Source organism: Ascaphus truei, unplaced genomic scaffold (assembly GCF_040206685.1).
Source record: "Ascaphus truei isolate aAscTru1 unplaced genomic scaffold, aAscTru1.hap1 HAP1_SCAFFOLD_832, whole genome shotgun sequence".
Lineage (NCBI taxonomy): Eukaryota > Metazoa > Chordata > Amphibia > Anura > Ascaphidae > Ascaphus > Ascaphus truei.
In genome coordinates, this window is record NW_027457170.1 from 1 (window position 1) to 18,908 (window position 18,908).

Below are 18,908 nucleotides of genomic sequence, written 5' to 3' on the forward strand. Positions count from 1 at the left end.
TCATGCGCAGAGGCCCGTGACGTGTGACCTCTTGCGCATGCGCAGAATCCGTGGCGTGTATCCCTGCCCACCGTGTTCAGTGCTGGTCGCCGCGCATGCGCGTTCCCTGCGGGATATCGAAGCGTTCACATTACTAGAGAACAGTCTGAAGCGGGTTATCTGCGCATGCGCGTATCTCTGGGGGGGGGGCTCCTGCACTGCGCGGGAGTTTTGTCTCTGACGTCACAGTGTCCCGCGCTCCAGGAGCCCGAGGAACCGGAAACTACCGGGGAGCGGAGAGACTGCACCGGAAACTACCGGGGAGTGGAGAGACTGCACCGGAAACTACCGGGGAGTGGAGAGACCACCGGAAACTACCGGGGGAGCGGAAGAGGCTGCACCGGAAACTACCGGGGAGCGGAGAGACCACCGGAAACTACCGGGGAGCGGAGAGGCTGCACCGGAAACTACCGGGGAGTGGAGAGACCACCGGAAACTACCGGGGAGCGGAGAGGCTGCACCGGAAACTACCGGGGAGCGGAGAGACCACCGGAAACTACCGGGGAGCGGAGAGGCTGCACCGGAAACTACCGGGGAGCGGAGAGGGCTGCACCGGAAACTACCGGGGATCGGAGAGGCTGCACCGGAAACTACCGGGGAGTGGAGAGACCACCGGAAACTACCGGGGAGCGGAGAGGCTGTACCGGAAACTACCGGGGAGCAGAGAGGCTGCACCGGAAACTACCGGGGAGCGGAGAGGCTGCACCGGAAACTACCGAGGAGCGAGAGGCTGCACCGGAAACTACCGGGGAGCGGAGAGGCTGCACCGGAAACTACCGGGGGAGCGGAGAGACCGCACAGTATAGTACTCCTCCAGACAGGTGAGCTCTCCCTGCAGTTGTAGTGTTGGCCATCTTTGTGTATCCCGGCACGTCTGTATCCCCAGAGCTGGTAGGGCTGTCCTGTGTCCAGTATTGAATCGGACACTGTCCAGTAATAAATTAGAGCTAATACTGGACATGTATGTGAATACTGGACATGTATGTGAATACTGGACATGTATGTGAATACTGGACATTGGACATGTATGTGAATACTGGACATGTATGTGAATACTGGACATGTATGTGAATACTGGACATTGGACATTGGACATGTATGTGAATACTGGATATGTATGTGAATACTGGACATTGGACATGTATGTTAATACTGGACATGTATGTGAATACTGGACATTGGACATGTATGTGAATACTGGACATTGGACATGTATGTGAATACTGGACATTGGACATGTATGTGAATACTGGACATGTATGTGAATACTGGACATTGGACATGTATGTGAATACTGGACATTGGACATGTATGTGAATACTGGACATTGGACATGTATGTGAATACTGGACATTGGACATGTATGTGAATACTGGTGTCATGAGGGAGAGGATTTGGCCTGGGATTAAAGGGGTTACACCCCATTTTGCCCCCCTTCTCTCACCTGGGAAGCAAGGGGTTAACTGGACTGAGGTCCAGTAATGTGGTTTTTACCTTACTTCAGTATCCAAATGTTTATTCCCCTGTATAAATGTAATGTCTCCTCCTGGTGTTTGCACTCACACATTCACTGGGATTGATGCGGGAGGCTTAAGGGGTTAATGAGCTACAGTTTTAGGAAAATACAAATATGTGTGGTGTCTTTTCAGAAATATCTGGGCTTCAACAGGCGTGATTGAAGTTGGGTGTGAAAAGTACAGAGGGGGTTTAGTGCACAGTATGTTAATACCTAATTTGGCAGGCCAAGGGTATATTGCTGTTAGAGACAGCTAGGACCCAGGCTGGGGCAGTGGGTGTGAAATATAGCACCGGTGACAAATGGTCACTACACACAGGCCCAGCTTCAAAGGATTTCTTGATGGGGGCCAGGGGTGCTGTTACGCAAGGAGATCTCAGAATGAGTGACCTTATTAAATATAAGAATATTATGAGATGTCCTCGGCTGAACGTGCTAAAAGCTAGGTGTGTAACCGGGGGGACCGAGCCGCAAATAAAGATTACAGACACCTGATGTCTGGCAGGTACTAAGAGACAGATATTAATATCTCTCTTAATTTTAGTATTACACGGTAATATTTAGTCTTATTGGGAGCGTCATGCGTGCCGGAATGTATTAATATGTCTCGCGTGCCAGTAAGTATTACTGAACTGAAGTTATGAAGTTATTTAGATAGGAAAAACAGTTTTTAAACGTCCTTGGCTGGGAGGAGTTTTACTCTGAGGAAAACTGTCAACCTCACCACTGATTTATGAGAGGGGCTGGGTTTAGGTTGGTTCAAAGGGAAATAATTGTATAAGAACCAGGCTCAGCCTATGGTTATTGTCTTTCGTGTCTTTGTGATTTTCAAGATTGCTGCATGAACTGCCAGTCTACATATGACTGTTTCATCATTCCCAACTTTAAGTAAGTGCATATTTTGTCTGTTATTTGTATATCTCGTGTGTTCACCTTTTTCAAAGAATAAATTATATTTTATCATATCTAAGTCTCGTTCAGTATCAACCCAGTTATATATTTTGGTGTGTATTATTAATAGCCTGTTTCAAAGCTACCGTCACAACTGGACATTGGACATGTATGTGAATACTGGACATGTATATGTATTATCTCTCTGGACATGTATGTGTATACTGGTATTACCTCTGGAGTCTGGACATAGGGACCTGACCGGCTTGGGGTGGCCGTGGAATTTCCCCTATTTGGACTCATTCATGCCTTATTAACCCTTGTTAGGATACTACCTGGTTACATTATTCCCTACTAGGATACATCCATGTCTCATTGCCCATTTCTTTTTGGTGCTTTCTTTGGGAGACGTGTATAGGGGACTAGGGAAGTACCATTGGATACCCTGTGTCTTTTGGGAACGGGCCTGAAGAAGGGGTTCATACCCCGAAACGTTGCCGCCCCCTTTTCCCCTATACTTTTACGTTGGTTCACCCCACCCCTTCCCTCCCTCCCCCTTTTTGTATTGTGGTTTTTTCACTCACTTTGTTGTGCTCATTAAACTTTTTGGGTTACTGTTCCCCCATTTTCCTTCTTTTGTGTGCAGGGAACATTGTAATAAATAATACATTTCACCTGTCTCGCCAAGCGCCGCATGAGCGTGGCCGGCCTAATTCACATTCATTGTACTCAACGCGCCAAGGGCACTCAGCAGCAAAGTGGCCGCAGCCTTAGATTCAGTACCTGGTGGCGCCCCCTTGAGCAGCAATGACTTCAATTGCGAGTTTCCTATAACTGCCGGTCCGTCTCACATCGGCTTTGACCCATTCCTCCTTACAGAACTGCTTCAACTCAGTGATATTTGAGGACTTCCTTGTATGGACAGATCGCTTCATGTCCTGCCACAACATTTCAATGGGGTTTAGGTCCGAACTTTGACTAGGCCGTTCTAAAACGCAGAATTTCTTCTTCTGGAGCCATTCTTGTGTATCTCTGCTTGTATGTTTAGGGTCATTGTCTTGCTGCATGCCCCACTTTCACTTCAGCTTACGGACGGATGTCCTGACAGTCGCCTCTAGAATCTTCTGATACAATGCAGAAGTCATGGTTGTGTCAATGATGGCAAGCCACCCATGTCCTGAGGCAGCAAAGCCGTCCAAAACCACCCCACTCCCACCGTCATGCTTGACAGTTGGGATGAGGTTCTTCTGTTCAAATGCAGTGTTTGGTTTTCACCAACCATAACGTTTCTCTAAGTTAAAATTTCTACCTTTGACTCATCTGTCCAGAGAACATTGTTCCAGAAGTCTTGTGGATCATCTATGTGCACTTTGGAGAAGTTCAGACAGGCAGCAATGTTCTTTTTAGAAAGCAGTGGTTGGCTCCTGGCTATCCTTCCATGAACACCATCCTTGTTCAGTCTTTTTCTGATAGCTGAGCCATGAACACTTCCATTAGCCAAGGCGAGAGTGGCCTGCAGATCCTTGGATGTTACTCTGGGGTTTTGTGACTTCCTAGATGATTTGCTTGTTTGTTCTTGGAGAGATTTTGGTAGGACGGCCGCTCCTGGGTAGAGTGACGTGGTCGTGAACTTTCTCCATTTGTAGACTAATCTGTCTGATACTGGATTGGTGGAGCCCCAAATCCTTAGAAATGGTTTTGCAACTCTTACGAGACTGATGAGCATCAATAACGGCTTTTCCAGAGATTTATTTTGATCGTGGCATGACGTGTTTCCACACACCTGTATGGTGAAGACCAAACCCACAAAGTTTCTGATCTTTATATAGGGTGGGGACCTCCCAAAGGTCAGCATTGAAGATCTACCTAATTATTAAAACATCTGATTCTAATTATCTTCTTTAATGTAGCTGATTACGTCAGGGTTTCACATACTTTTGCCCATACCCTGACTCTTAATTACTCATTGTTTGTCTAATTCCTACATCATTTTGTTTCAAAAGACATGAAATTGGTTAATATTAACCCTATTGGATACTAAAGAAAAAAACTAGTTTTGATTGAAGAAGGTTATCATGGAAAAACTATGGAATTTCCGTAATTATCATTCTCTCTCGATCTCTCTCGATCTAAACGTCGTTTGTAAATGTTTTTTTCTACTCTGTCATAAAACTCGCCACTGATTTCTGACAGGGGTGCCGGGCTTATTTTGTTTCGGAAAGAGTGTATTTCTAAGTCTTAGCAAAGATTATGAGAATCAGATTTCAACAGAGGCGTGTTTGGACCAAACACGTGAGTCTCACTTCTGCACCAGTGACCTCTCTCTGGGGGAAAACATATGACATATGGTAATGTAAATGTTTTCTTTTATGTTATATCCCTTTATTTTGAGAAACTGTCCTGCATTTGTTGTAATTGTATGTTCCTGTAATCTCTCTTTTTTAGTAATCTAAGTACTGTATTTTTATATATATATTAAAGCATTTAATAAGTGATGCTTTGGGCTCTGAATGAACTGTTGCACGCTCTGGACAGAGTATTTCCATTTTCGGACACATTTTGCTACAACCGATTTTTGTGTGTTAAAGTGCATGTTTTTTTTTTCTATAATAACCTGGGACTCTAGCAAATATTAATTTGATATCTCTTATTTACATAAATATCCAGGCTGGTGGCAGCGTATAGATATCATTATTGCAATTAAGTTAGGGTTTAATATTAACTCATCGGAGGTACTTTGCGCCAGTGAAAGAGGAGTTGGCTAGAGTAGCCGTGTGTATTAACCCTGGTTGCATATCTATGTCACATGCCCACTTGTGTGCTGGTCAGGTGGTAGATGGGGGCGTATTTAGGGGAGATATTACTCATTTGATCGACCTTTACGAAGGTGAAGAGTGGTCCAGCTTGCGAGCCGTGTATTATCCCTTGTCCCGTATGCAGGTCACGTGCTCAGAGGTGTGCCGAACGTGACACGGATAAATGAAAGTTTATGCACTCGGGAAAGGCGACTTAAAAATGTAACTGGGGATAAATTGTGGGAATCCTTGACGGAGAAGGATTTAGGAGTGCTCGTAGGCCGCAGGCTTAGCAATGGTGCCCAAAGTCAGGCAGTACAGGTAGTCCTCGCTTATCCGACACAATGCGTCCTGCAAACCCCTGTCGGATAGCAGATTGCCGGAAAGCGGGACCAAAGTTAACGGATGGCGATTTCCGTCGGATACGCGAAAATTGCGGCGGATAATGCATTTTTATTATTGCATTGGGTGCCGTCGGAAAACGAGTCCAACGGAAAGCGAAACGTCGTACAGTGAGGACGCCCTGTAGCTGCAAAGGCAACAAGATCTTATCTTGCATCAAACGGGCAATGGGTGGAAGGGAAGTAAACATAATTATGCCCCTTTACAAAGCATTAGTAAGACCACACCTTGAATATGGAGTACAATTTTGGGCACCAATCCTAAGAAAAGACATTATGAAACTAGAGAGAGTGCAGAGAAGAGCCACCAAATTAATAAAGGGGATGGACATTCTAACTTATGAGGAGAGGCTAGCTAAAGTAGATGTATTTACATTAGAAAAGAGGCGTCTAAGAGGGGATATGATAACTATATACAAATATATTCAGGGACAATACAAGGAGCTTTCAAAAGAACTATTCATCCCACGGGTAGTACACAGGACTCGGGGCCATCCCTCACAGCCCAGGGTGCTTCCGCATCACGTGGGGCTATCAGAGCGACCAGAATAAGAAGTGAATGCTGCACACCTTGAAAATGATAACACTGATACAATTAGCGGTGCTCCTGTGCTGGAACGAAAGCCTGTTATCAGTCCTAGATCAGCAGCACAAGGAACCCCGGGCACAACGGGTTTGAAAATCCTATGCTCATTTATTTGAGGCAACACAACGTTTCGACCTCGGAGGTCTTTATCCAGTGACTTAGTGCTGCTTTCAGAGCGGCACCACCCTCCTAGCTCCTCCCTGTGTTATTGTGGCATTGGGTGCCAGTGCAACAGGCCTACGGTAACGCAAGCCCCACGTGATGCACCAGCACCCGGGGCTGTGAGGAACCAGTCCCTACCCACACGAACTGACGGACGCGTCTTAGCGAGGAGGAACGACCGTGCAGTCATCCCTGGACTACCTGACTACGGAAGTGTGCATATTCAGTGCCTGAATTGCACTGGTGTTTTGTAAGTGCGTTTTTACCTGTTTCTTGCTAAGTAATCTGTAATACTACACTATGAGGTGTGCGCTGTGTTATAGCTTCCATATGAGTAGGCTATTGTGATTTGTTTTGCGTGTTACATCTGTTGCGTTGGCTGTTTAGTGTTTCCCGCGCGCTTTGTATGTGCGTGTCTCTATGTGATTATCCCTGAGGATATCCGCATCGTTGTTTGATAAGAAGGAAGGGATGGTGTGAAGCTGACCGCTGCTCTCCCCGTCTCTCCCCCTCAGTACATTAACCGCGGTGACGGAAACCTCCCGCCACCCCATGGAGACCGGCAAGGATCGGGTTATCGCGCTGGTGGACATGGACTGTTTCTACGTCCAGGTGGAGCAGAGACTGAAACCGCAGCTGAAGAACAAGCCGGTGGCCGTAGTGCAGTACAAGACCTGGAAGGGAGGCGGGTGAGCGCGGTTAGGGCTTCACGCAGCCTGCGTGTGCGATAGCAAAGTCCTGCTCACAGGGGGGAGCGGTCATGCTGATTACACGTTGTTCACACTTTGCACATACATGTTTAGCTCTTCCTTTAATATGTGATGGAAGTTGAGTATGATGAGGGCGTGAATCCCTTTCCCATACAGTCTGTATCTCTGCCCTCCCTTTCCCGTACAGTCTGTATCTCTGACCTCCCTTTGCCATACAGTCTGTATCTCTGCCCTCCCTTTCCCGTACAGTCTGTATCTCTGACCTCCCTTTGCCATACAGTCTGTATCTCTGACCTCCCTTTCCCATACAGTCTGTATCTCTGACCTCCCTTTCCCATACAGTCTGTATCTCTGACCTCCCTTTCCCATACAGTCTGTATCTCTGACCTCCCTTTCCCATACAGTCTGTATCTCTGACCTCCCTTTCCCATACAGTCTGTATCTCTGACCTCCCTTTCCCATACAGTCTGTATCTCTGACCTCCCTTTCCCGTACAGTCTGTATCTCTGCCCTCCCTTTCCCATACAGTCTGTATCTCTGACCTCCCTTTGCCATACAGTCTGTATCTCTGCCCTCCCTTTCCCATACAGTCTGTATCTCTGACCTCCCTTTCCCATACAGTCTGTATCTCTGACCTCCCTTTCCCATACAGTCTGTATCTCTGACCTCCCTTTCCCGTACAGTCTGTATCTCTGCCCTCCCTTTCCCATACAGTCTGTATCTCCGACCTCCCTTTCCCATACAGTCTGTATCTCTGCCCTCCCTTTCCCATACAGTCTGTATCTCTGACCTCCCTTTCCCGTACAGTCTGTATCTCTGCCCTCCCTTTCCCATACAGTCTGTATCTCTGACCTCCCTTTCCCATACAGTCTGTATCTCTGACCTCCCTTTCCCATACAGTCTGTATCTCTGACCTCCCTTTCCCATACAGTCTGTATCTCTGACCTCCCTTTCCCATACAGTCTGTATCTCTGCCCTCCCTTTCCCATACAGTCTGTATCTCTGACCTCCCTTTCCCATACAGTCTGTATCTCTGCCCTCCCTTTCCCATACAGTCTGTATCTCTGACCTCCCTTTCCCATACAGTCTGTATCTGACCTCCCTTTCCCATACAGTCTGTATCTCTGACCTCCCTTTCCCATACAGTCTGTATCTGCCCTCCCTTTCCCATACAGTCTGTATCTCTGCCGTCCCTTTCCCATACAGTCTGTATCTGCCCTCCCTTTCCCGTACAGTCTGTATCTCTGCCCTCCCTTTCCCATACAGTCTGTATCTCTGCCGTCCCTTTCCCATACAGTCTGTATCTCTGCCCTCCCTTTCCCATACAGTCTGTATCTCTGCCGTCCCTTTCCCATACAGTCTGTATCTCTGCCCTCCCTTTCCCATACAGTCTGTATCTCTGCCCTCCCTTTCCCATACAGTCTGTATCTCTGCCCTCCCTTTCCCATACAGTCTGTATCTGCCCTCCCTTTCCCATACAGTCTGTATCTCTGACCTCCCTTTCCCATACAGTCTGTATCTCTGACCTCCCTTTCCCATACAGTCTGTATCTGCCCTCCCTTTCCCATACAGTCTGTATCTCTGACCTCCCTTTCCCATACAGTCTGTATCTCTGACCTCCCTTTCCCATACAGTCTGTATCTCTGACCTCCCTTTCCCATACAGTCTGTATCTCTGACCTCCCTTTCCCATACAGTCTGTATCTCTGACCTCCCTTTCCCATACAGTCTGTATCTCTGACCTCCCTTTCCCATACAGTCTGTATCTCTGACCTCCCTTTCCCATACAGTCTGTATCTCTGCCGTCCCTTTCCCATACAGTCTGTATCTCTGCCCTCCCTTTCCCATACAGTCTGTATCTCTGACCTCCCTTTCCCATACAGTCTGTATCTCTGCCCTCCCTTTCCCATACAGTCTGTATCTCTGCCCTTTCCCGTACAGTCTGTATCTCTGCCCTCCCTTTCCCATACAGTCTGTATCTCTGACCTCCCTTTCCCATACAGTCTGTATCTCTGCCCTCCCTTTCCCATACAGTCTGTATCTCTGACCTCCCTTTCCCATACAGTCTGTATCTCTGCCCTCCCTTTCCCATACAGTCTGTATCTCTGCCCTCCCTTTCCCATACAGTCTGTATCTCTGCCCTCCCTTTCCCATACAGTCTGTATCTCTGCCCTCCCTTTCCCATACAGTCTGTATCTCTGCCCTCCCTTTCCCATACAGTCTGTATCTCTGCCCTCCCTTTCCCATACAGTCTGTATCTCTGCCCTCCCTTTCCCATACAGTCTGTATCTCTGCCCTCCCTTTCCCATACAGTCTGTATCTCTGCCCTCCCTTTCCCATACAGTCTGTATCTCTGCCCTCCCTTTCCCATACAGTCTGTATCTCTGCCCTCCCTTTCCCATACAGTCTGTATCTCTGCCCTCCCTTTCCCATACGGTCTGTATCTCTGACCTCCCTTTCCCATACGGTCTGTATCTCTGACCTCCCTTTCCCATACGGTCTGTATCTCTGACCTCCCTTTCCCATACGGTCTGTATCTCTGACCTCCCTTTCCCATACGGTCTGTATCTCTGACCTCCCTTTCCCATACGGTCTGTATCTCTGACCTCCCTTTCCCATACGGTCTGTATCTCTGACCTCCCTTTCCCATACGGTCTGTATCTCTGACCTCCCTTTCCCATACGGTCTGTATCTCTGACCTCCCTTTCCCATACGGTCTGTATCTCTGACCTCCCTTTCCCATACGGTCTGTATCTCTGACCTCCCTTTCCCATACGGTCTGTATCTCTGACCTCCCTTTCCCATACGGTCTGTATCTCTGACCTCCCTTTCCCATACGGTCTGTATCTCTGACCTCCCTTTCCCATACGGTCTGTATCTCTGCCCTCCCTTTCCCATACGGTCTGTATCTCTGCCCTCCCTTTCCCGTACGGTCTGTATCTCTGACCTCCCTTTCCCGTACGGTCTGTATCTCTGACCTCCCTTTCCCGTACGGTCTGTATCTCTGACCTCCCTTTCCCGTACGGTCTGTATCTCTGACCTCCCTTTCCCGTACGGTCTGTATCTCTGACCTCCCTTTCCCGTACGGTCTGTATCTCTGACCTCCCTTTCCCGTACGGTCTGTATCTCTGACCTCCCTTTCCCGTACGGTCTGTATCTCTGACCTCCCTTTCCCGTACAGTCTGTATCTCTGACCTCCCTTTCCCGTACAGTCTGTATCTCTGACCTCCCTTTCCCGTACAGTCTGTATCTCTGACCTCCCTTTCCCGTACAGTCTGTATCTCTGACCTCCCTTTCCCGTACAGTCTGTATCTCTGACCTCCCTTTCCCGTACAGTCTGTATCTCTGACCTCCCTTTCCCGTACAGTCTGTATCTCTGACCTCCCTTTCCCGTACAGTCTGTATCTCTGACCTCCCTTTCCCGTACAGTCTGTATCTCTGACCTCCCTTTCCCGTACAGTCTGTATCTCTGACCTCCCTTTCCCGTACAGTCTGTATCTCTGACCTCCCTTTCCCGTACAGTCTGTATCTCTGACCTCCCTTTCCCGTACAGTCTGTATCTCTGACCTCCCTTTCCCGTACAGTCTGTATCTCTGACCTCCCTTTCCCGTACAGTCTGTATCTCTGCGTTCCTTTGGGATAACGAGTATCGGTCTTTGTTATGGGGGTTCCATAGTCCGACAATAGAGGTGTCCTATTTTGTACAAAGAGGAACATCACTGAGGGTAATGTAGGTACATTGTGTGTCTGTGTGTGTGTGTGTGCGTGTGTGCGTGTGTGCGTGCGTGCGTGTGTGTGTGCGTGCGTGCGTGCGCGCGCGTGTGCGCGTGTGTGTGTAGGTACATTGTGTGTCTGTGTGTGTCTAGCAAAAGTGGCAAAGCGCTGACCACAGAAACGGTGTATTGTTCTGTTACTGACACCTCGTGCCTCTCCCCCGCCCGCTCCTCCTCCTCCCGTGCCTCTCCCCCGCCCGCTCCTCCTCCTCCCGTGCCTCTCCCCCACCCGCTCCTCCCCCCGTGCCTCTCCCCCGCCCGCTCCTCCTCCTCCCGTGCCTCTCCCCCGCCCGCTCCTCCTCCTCCCGTGCCTCTCCCCCGCCCGCTCCTCCTCCTCCCGTGCCTCTCCCCTGCCCGCTTCTCCTCCTCCCGTGCCTCTCCCCCGCCTGCTCCTCCTCCCCCCGTGCCTCTCCCCCGCCCGCTCCTCCTCCTCCCGTGCCTCTCCCCCGCCCGCTCCTCCTTCCGTGCCTCTCCCCCGCCCGCTCCTCCTCCTCCCGTGGCTTCCCCCCGCCCGCTCCTCCTCCCCCCGTGCCTCTCCCCCGCCCGCTCCTCCTGTGCCTCTCCCCCGCCTGCTCCTCCTCCCGTGCCTCTCCCCCGCCTGCCCGCTCCTCCTCCCGTGCCTCTCCCCCGCCTGCCCGCTCCTCCTCCCGTGCCTCTCCCCCGCCCGCTCCTCCTCCCGTGCTTCTCCCCCGCCCGCTCCTCCTCCCGTGCCTCTCCCCCGCCCGCTCCTCCTCGTTCCTCTCCCCCGCCCGCTCCTCCTCCCGTGCCTCTCCCCCGCCCGCTCCTCCTCCCGTGCCTCTCCCCCGCCCGCTCCTCCTCCCGTGCCTCTCCCCCGCCCGCTCCTCCCGGGCCTCTCCCCCGCCCGCTCCTCCTCCTTCTGTGCCTCTCCCCCGCCCGCTCCTCCTCCTCCCGTGGCTTCCCCCCGCCCGCTCCTCCTCCCGTGCCTCTCCCCCGCCCGCTCCTCCTGTGCCTCTCCCCCGCCTGCTCCTCCTCCTCCCGTGCCTCTCCCCCGCCTGCCCGCTCCTTATCCCGTGCCTCTCCCCCGCCTGCCCGCTCCTCCTCCCGTGCCTCTCCCCCGCCCGCTCCTCCTCCCGTGCTTCTCCCCCGCCCGCTCCTCCTCCCGTGCCTCTCCCCCGCCCGCTCCTCCCGTGCCTCTCCCCCGCCCGCTCCTCCTCCCGTGCCTCTCCCCCGCCCGCTCCTCCTCCCGTGCCTCTCCCCCGCCCGCTCCTCCTCCCGGGCCTCTTCCCCGCCCGCTCCTCCTCCTCACGTGCCTCTCCCCCGCCCGCTCCTCCTCCTCCCGTGCCTCTCCCCGCCCGCTCCTCCTCCTCCTCCCGTCCCTCTCCCCCGCCCGCTCCTCCTCCTCCCGTGCCTCTCCCCCGCCCGCTCCTCCCCCCGTGCCTCTCCCCCGCCCGCTCCTCCCCCCGTGCCTCTCCCCCGCCCGCTCCTCCTCCTCCCGTGCCTCTCCCCCGCTCCTCCTCCTCCCGTGCCTCTCCCCCGCCCGCTCCTCCTCCTCCCTTGACTCTCCCCGCCCGCTCCTCGTCCTCCTCCTCTCGTGCCTCTCCCCGCCCGCTCCTCCTCCTCCCTTGCCTCTCCCCGCCCGCTCCTCGTCCTCCTCCTCTCGTGCCTCTCCCCCGCCCGCTCCTCCTCCTCCTCTCGTGCCTCTCCCCCGCCCGCTCCTCCTCCTCCTCTCGTGCCTCTCCCCCGCCCGCTCCTCCTCCTCCTCTCGTGCCTCTCCCCCGCCCGCTCCTCCTCCTCCCCTCGTGCCTCTCCCCCGCCCGCTCCTCCTCCTCCTCTCGTGCCTCTCCCCCGCCCGCTCCTCCCCCGTGCCTCTTCCCCGCCCGCTCCTCCTCTCCCGTGCCTCTCCCCCGCCCGCTCCTCCTCCTCCCCCCGTGCCTCTCCCCCGCCCGCTCCTCCTCCCCCCGTGCCTCTCCCCTGCCCGCTCCTCCTCCTCCCCCCGCCCGCTCCTCCTCCTCCCCCCGCCCGCTCCTCCTCCTCCCCCCGTGCAGCATTATTGCCGTTAGCTACGAAGCCCGGGCATATGGGGTGACCAGGAACATGTTTGCCAACGATGCCAAGAAGCTGTGCGCAGATCTGCAGCTGGCGCGCGTGAGAGAGGCGCACGGGAAAGCTGATCTCACAAAGTAAGTCTCGTACCCGTCAGCGGAGGTACACCGGGATCTTCTGTCACTCCCTGGGACACTGGGGTCTTCTGTCACTCCCTGGGACACTGGGGTCTTCTGTCACTCCCTGGGACACTGGGGTCTTCTGTCACTCCCTGGGACACCGGGTCTTCTGTCACTCCCTGGGACACCGGGGTCTTCTGTCACTCCCTGGGACACCGGGGTCTTCTGTCACTCCCTGGGACACCGGGTCTTCTGTCACTCCCTGGGACACCGGGTCTTCTGTCACTCCCTGGGACACTGGGGTCTTCTGTCACTCCCCGGGACACCGGGATCTTCTGTCACTCCCTGGGACACTGGGATATTCTGTCACTCCCTGGGACACCGGGATCTTCTGTCACTCCCTGGGACACTGGGGTCTTCTGTCACTCCCTGGGACACTGGGGTCTTCTGTCACTCCCTGGGGCACCGGGTCTTCTGTCACTCCCTGGGACACCGGGTCTTCTGTCACTCCCTGGGACACTGGGTCTTCTGTCACTCCCCGGGGCACCGGGTCTTCTGTCACTCCCCGGGACACCGGGTCTTCTGTCACTCCCTGGGACACCGGGGTCTTCTGTCACTCCCTGGGACACCGGGGTCTTCTGTCACTCCCTGGGACACCGGGGTCTTCTGTCACTCCCTGGGACACCGGGTCTTCTGTCACTCCCCGGGACACCGGGTCTTCTGTCACTCCCTGGGACACGGGGGTCTTCTGTCACTCCCTGGGGCACCGGGTCTTCTGTCACTCCCCGGGACACCGGGTCTTCTGTCACTCCCTGGGACACCGGGTCTTCTGTCACTCTCTGGGACACCGGGTCTTCTGTCACTCCCTGGGACACCGGGGTCTTCTGTCACTCCCTGGGACACCGGGTCTTCTGTCACTCCCTGGGACACCGGGTCTTCTGTCACTCCCTGGGGCACCGAGTCTTCTGTCACTCCCTGGGGCACCGGGGTCTTCTGTCACTCCCTGGGACACCGGGTCTTCTGTCACTCTCTGGGACACCGGGGTCTTCTGTCACTCCCTGGGACACCGGGGTCTTCTGTCACTCCCTGGGACACCGGGGTCTTCTGTCACTCCCTGGGACACCGGGGTCTTCTGTCACTCCCTGGGACACCGGGTCTTCTGTCACTCCCTGGGACACCGGGTCTTCTGTCACTCCCTGGGACACCGGGTCTTCTGTCACTCCCTGGGACACCGGGTCTTCTGTCACTCCCTGGGACACCGGGTCTTCTGTCACTCCCTGGGACACCGGGTCTTCTGTCACTCCCTGGGACACCGGGGTCTTCTGTCACTCCCTGGGACACCGGGTCTTCTGTCACTCCCTGGGGCACCAAGTCTTCTGTCACTCCCTGGGGCACCGGGGTCTTCTGTCACTCCCTGGGACACCGGGGTCTTCTATCACTCCCTGGGGCACCGGGTCTTCTGTCACTCCCTGGGGCACCGGGTCTTCTGTCACTCCCTGGGACACCGGGTCTTCTGTCACTCCCTGGGGCACCGGGGTCTTCTGTCACTCCCTGGGGCACCGGGTCTTCTGTCACTCCCTGGGACACCGGGGTCTTCTGTCACTCCCTGGGACACCGGGTCTTCTGTCACTCCCTGGGGCACCGGGTCTTCTGTCACTCCCTGGGGCACCGGGATATTCTGTCACTCCCTGGGGCACCGGGTCTTCTGTCACTCCCTGGGACACCGGGTCTTCTGTCACTCCCCGGGACACCGGGTCTTCTGTCACTCCCTGGGACACCGGGTCTTCTGTCACTCCCTGGGACACCGGGGTCTTCTGTCACTCCCTGGGACACCGGGTCTTCTGTCACTCCCTGGGACACGGGGGTCTTCTGTCACTCCCTGGGGCACCGGGTCTTCTGTCACTCCCCGGGACACCGGGTCTTCTGTCACTCCCTGGGACACCGGGTCTTCTGTCACTCCCTGGGACACCGGGTCTTCTGTCACTCCCTGGGACACCGGGTCTTCTGTCACTCCCTGGGGCACCGGGTCTTCTGTCACTCCCTGGGGCACCGGGTCTTCTGTCACTCCCTGGGACACCGGGTCTTCTGTCACTCCCTGGGACACCGGGGTCTTCTGTCACTCCCCGGGGCACCGGGTCTTCTGTCACTCCCTGGGACACCGGGTCTTCTGTCACTCCCTGGGACACCGGGTCTTCTGTCACTCCCTGGGACACCGGGTCTTCTGTCACTCCCTGGGGCACCGGGTCTTCTGTCACTCCCTGGGGCACCGGGGTCTTCTGTCACTCCCTGGGGCACCGGGTCTTCTGTCACTCCCTGGGACACCGGGTCTTCTGTCACTCCCTGGGACACGGGGGTCTTCTGTCACTCCCTGGGACACGGGGGTCTTCTGTCACTCCCTGGGACACCGGGGTCTTCTGTCACTCCCTGGGACACCGGGGTCTTCTGTCACTCCCTGGGGCACCGGGTCTTCTATCACTCCCTGGGACACCGGGGTCTTCTGTCACTCCCTGGGGCACCGGGGTCTTCTGTCACTCCCTGGGACACCGGGTCTTCTGTCACTCCCTGGGACACCGGGTCTTCTGTCACTCTCTGGGACACCGGGTCTTCTGTCACTCCCTGGGACACCGGGTCTTCTGTCACTCCCTGGGACACCGGGTCTTCTGTCACTCCCTGGGACACCGGGTCTTCTGTCACTCCCTGGGACACCGGGTCTTCTGTCACTCCCTGGGACACCGGGTCTTCTGTCACTCCCTGGGGCACCGGGTCTTCTGTCACTCCCTGGGGCACCGGGTCTTCTATCACTCCCTGGGACACCGGGGTCTTCTGTCACTCCCTGGGACACCGGGTCTTCTGTCACTCCCTGGGACACCGGGGTCTTCTGTCACTCCCTGGGACACCGGGGTCTTCTGTCACTCCCCGGGACACCGGGGTCTTCTGTCACTCCCTGGGACACCGGGTCTTCTGTCACTCCCTGGGACACCGGGTCTTCTGTCACTCCCTGGGACACTGGGGTCTTCTGTCACTCCCTGGGACACCGGGATCTTCTGTCACTCCCTGGGGCACCGGGTCTTCTGTCACTCCCTGGGGCACCGGGTCTTCTGTCACTCCCTGGGGCACCGGGTCTTCTGTCACTCCCTGGGACACTGGGGTCTTCTGTCACTCCCTGGGGCACCGGGTCTTCTGTCACTCCCTGGGGCACCGGGTCTTCTGTCACTCCCTGGGACACTGGGATATTCTGTCACTCCCTGGGACACCGGGATCTTCTGTCACTCCCTGGGGCACCGGGTCTTCTGTCACTCCCTGGGACACCGGGTCTTCTGTCACTCCCTGGGACACTGGGGTCTTCTGTCACTCCCTGGGGCACCGGGTCTTCTGTCACTCCCTGGGGCACCGGGTCTTCTGTCACTCCCTGGGGCACCGGGTCTTCTGTCACTCCCTGGGACACCGGGTCTTCTGTCACTCCCCGGGACACCGGGTCTTCTGTCACTCCCCGGGACACCGGGGTCTTCTGTCACTCCCTGGGACACCGGGGTCTTCTGTCACTCCCTGGGACACCGGGGTCTTCTGTCACTCCCTGGGACACCGGGGTCTTCTGTCACTCCCCGGGACACCGGGGTCTTCTGTCACTCCCTGGGACACCGGGGTCTTCTGTCACTCCCCGGGGCACCGGGGTCTTCTGTCACTCCCCGGGGCACTGGGCACCAGGAACTTGTCACTCTTCCCCCCCCCCCCCCCCCACCCCGCACTCTTGGGGGAGAAACCGACACCCACAGAGTGCTGGGGGGGAGATCTGGGTGCGGGTGCTGCGGGGGATCTGGGTGTTGGTGCTGGGGGAGATCTGGGGGGGGGGATCTGGGTGCGGGTGCTGGGGGGGATCTGGGTGTGGGTGCTGGGGGTGAGATCTGGGTGTGGGTGCTGGGGGGATCTGGGTGTGGGTGCTGGGGGTGAGATCTGGGTGTGGGTGCTGGGGTGAGATCTGGGTGTGGGTGCTGGGGGGGATCTGGGTGTGGGTGCTGGGGGGGATCTGGGTGTGGGTGCTGGGGGGGATCTGGGTATGGGTACTGGGGGGGAGATCTGGGTGTGGGTGCTGGGGGGGATCTGGGTGTGGGTGCTGGGGGGGATCTGGGTGTGGGTTCTGGGGGGGAGATCTGGGTGTGGGTTCTGGGGGGGAGATCTGGGTGTGGGTTCTGGGGGGGAGATCTGGGTGTGGGTTCTGGGGGGGAGATCTGGGTGTGGGTTCTGGGGGGGAGATCTGGGTGTGGGTTCTGGGGTGGAGATCTGGGTGTGGGTTCTGGGGGGAGGTGTGGGTGTTGGGGGGGGAGATCTGGGTGTGGGTTCTGGGGGGGAGATCTGGGTGTGGGTGTTGGGGGGGAGATGTGGGTGTTGGGGGGGAGATCTGGGTGTGGGTGCTGGGGGGGATCTTGGTGTGAGTGCTGGGGGAGATCTGTGTGTGTGTGCTGGGGGGGATCTGGGTGTGGGGGCTGGGGGGGAGATCTGGGTGTGGGTTCTGGGGGGGAGATCTGGGTGTGGGTTCTGGGGGGGAGATCTGGGTGTGGGTTCTGGGGGGGAGATCTGGGTGTGGGTTCTGGGGTGGAGATCTGGGTGTGGGTTCTGGGGGGAGGTGTGGGTGTTGGGGGGGAGATCTGGGTGTGGGTTCTGGGGGGGAGATCTGGGTGTGGGTGTTGGGGGGGAGATGTGGGTGTTGGGGGGGAGATCTGGGTGTGGGTGCTGGGGGGGATCTTGGTGTGAGTGCTGGGGGAGATCTGTGTGTGTGTGCTGGGGGGGATCTGGGTGTGGGGGCTGGGGGGAGATGTGGGTACTGGGGGGGAGATCTGGGTGTGGGTGCTGGGGAGGAGATCTGGGTGTGGGTGCTGGGGGTGGATCTGGGTGCAGGTGCTGGGGGGGGATCTGGGTGCGGGTGCTGGGGGGGGGTCTGGGTGCGGGTGCTGGGGGGGGGGATCTGGGTGCGGGTGCTGGGGGGGGAGATCTGGGTGCGTGTGCTGGGGGGGAGATCTGGGTGCGGGTGCTGGGGGAGATCTGGGTGAGTGCTGGGGGGGATCTGGGTGCGTGTGCTGGGGGGGGATCTGGGTGCGTGTGCTGGGGGGGGGAATCTGGGTGCGGGTGCTGGGGGAGATCTGGGTGAGTGCTGGGGGGGATCTGGGTGCGTGTGCTGGGGGGGGGAATCTGGGTCCGTGTGCTGGGGGGGGGATCTGGGTGCGTGTGCTGGGGGGGGATCTGGGTGTGAGTGCAGATAAAGGCTCCACATCCCAACAGGTATCGGGAGGCCAGCGTGGAAGTGATTGAGGTGATGTCGCGTTTCGCGGTGGTGGAACGCGCCAGCATCGACGAGGCCTACATCGACCTGACGGACACCGTGCAGAAGAGACTGCGAGACTTGGGAACCTCTCCCATCCCGGAGGCGCTCCTGCAGAACACCTACGTGCAGGGTTACCCGGAGCCCCGCCAGGGGACGGGGCAGGACGACACGGATCCTGAGCTACCGAAAGGTACAACTCTGCACCGTACCATACCGATAAGGAATAGTTATCACACCGGTAACACCGACTCACTACCATACTGATAAGGAATAGTTATCACACTGGTAACACCGACTCACTACCATACTGATAAGGAATAGTTATCACACTGGTAACACCGACTCACTACCATACTGATAAGGAATAGTTATCACACTGGTAACACCGACTCAATACCATACTGATAAGGAATAGTTATCACACCGGTAACACCGACTCACTACCATACTGATAAGGAATAGTTATCACACTGGTAACACCGACTCACTACCATACTGATAAGGAATAGTTATCACACCGGTAACACCGACTCACTACCATACTGATAAGGAATAGTTATCACACTGGTAACACCGACTCACTACCATACTGATAA

General features: G+C 55.8%; 1 protein-coding gene across 1 annotated transcript in view; it reads left to right on the forward strand.

The window, feature by feature from the left end:
• Positions 1–372: 372 nt before the first annotated feature.
• POLH (DNA polymerase eta) overlaps positions 373–18,908 on the forward strand; it is a 102,182-nt gene continuing 83,646 nt past the window's right edge. Inside the window, 5 exon segments of the mRNA XM_075584981.1 lie at positions 373–860; positions 2,389–2,443; positions 6,906–7,079; positions 12,879–13,013; positions 18,270–18,502. Of these exon segments, the coding sequence (XP_075441096.1) occupies positions 2,397–2,443; positions 6,906–7,079; positions 12,879–13,013; positions 18,270–18,502 (589 nt within the window). The 5' untranslated portion in view covers positions 373–860; positions 2,389–2,396.